This window comes from Priapulus caudatus, unplaced genomic scaffold (genome assembly GCF_000485595.1).
Source record: "Priapulus caudatus unplaced genomic scaffold, Priapulus_caudatus-5.0.1 Scaffold360, whole genome shotgun sequence".
Taxonomy (NCBI): Eukaryota; Metazoa; Priapulida; class Priapulimorpha; order Priapulimorphida; family Priapulidae; genus Priapulus; species Priapulus caudatus.
The window spans coordinates 12,205-13,139 of record NW_014577421.1 but is presented as its reverse complement, the minus strand read 5'-3'; the positions used below and the strand labels follow the sequence as shown (position 1 = coordinate 13,139).

At 54.8% G+C, this 935-nt stretch overlaps 1 protein-coding gene across 1 annotated transcript in view; it reads right to left on the bottom strand.

Moving 5' to 3' along the window:
- Positions 1-935, bottom strand: part of LOC106809505 (plectin-like) — a gene marked incomplete at its 3' end in the record, with an annotated part of 13,559 nt that overhangs the window by 5,279 nt on the left and 7,345 nt on the right. The window contains 1 exon segment of the mRNA XM_014812599.1: positions 139-285. Within this exon segment, the coding sequence (XP_014668085.1) occupies positions 139-285 (147 nt within the window).

The following is a 935-nucleotide window of genomic DNA, read 5'->3' as shown; positions in this document are numbered from 1 at the left end:
TCATAGAAAATACAACATAAAGTAACAACCAATAGAGTGAACCACAGACATGACTCTCGGCAAGGACCAAGAGCAGTTCCAGTGACTGCGTTACCGTGGATACACACGCGCCGGCCGCCGGGTGCACGCGCCACTCACCTCGTCCGAGCTGTAGTTGCAGAGGGCGCTAGCGTGGCGCGGCGAGCCAATCCGCTGCTTACGTAGCTTCAGGGGAATGATGGTCTTGCTGCGCTGCACCAGCGACGCCACCATCGTGTCGTATTCCTCCAGCCGCTGCTGTACTGCCTGCAAGGTGACGCATAAGTGTGTGTGTGTAAGTGCGCGTAAGTGCGACGCGTAAGTGCGCGTAAGGGCGACGCGTAAGTGCGTGTAAGGGCGACGCGTAAGTGCGTGTAAGGGCGACGCGTAAGTGCGCGTAAGGGCGACGCGTAAGTGCGTGTAAGGGCGACGCGTAAGTGCGTGTAAGGGCGACATGTAAGTGTGCGTAAGGGCGACATGTAAGTGCGCGTAAGGGCGACGCGTAAGTGCGTGTAAGGGCGACGCGTAAGTGCGTGTAAGGGCGACGCGTAAGTGCGTGTAAGGGCGACATGTAAGTGCGCGTAAGGGCGACGTGTAAGTGCGCGTAAGTCTAAGTGTACGTGTAAGTGGGTTATTGCGTTGCACCAGCATCGCCACCATCGTGTCGTATTCCTCCAGCCGCTGCTGTATACTGCCTACATGGGGATGAATGAGTGAGAGCGGTCAGGAGAGCGGGCATGTGTGATAGATGGTGAATATTGTGATTGTGATTGACGTCTGTGTTATTCCCTGTGTGCATGCTCTCTCTCTCTCTCTCTCTCTCCTTATCTCTCTCTCTATCTCACTCACTCACACTCTCGCACGCCTTAATTTATTATCACGCTCTCTCTCTCTTTTTCTCTCTCTCTTTTTCCTCT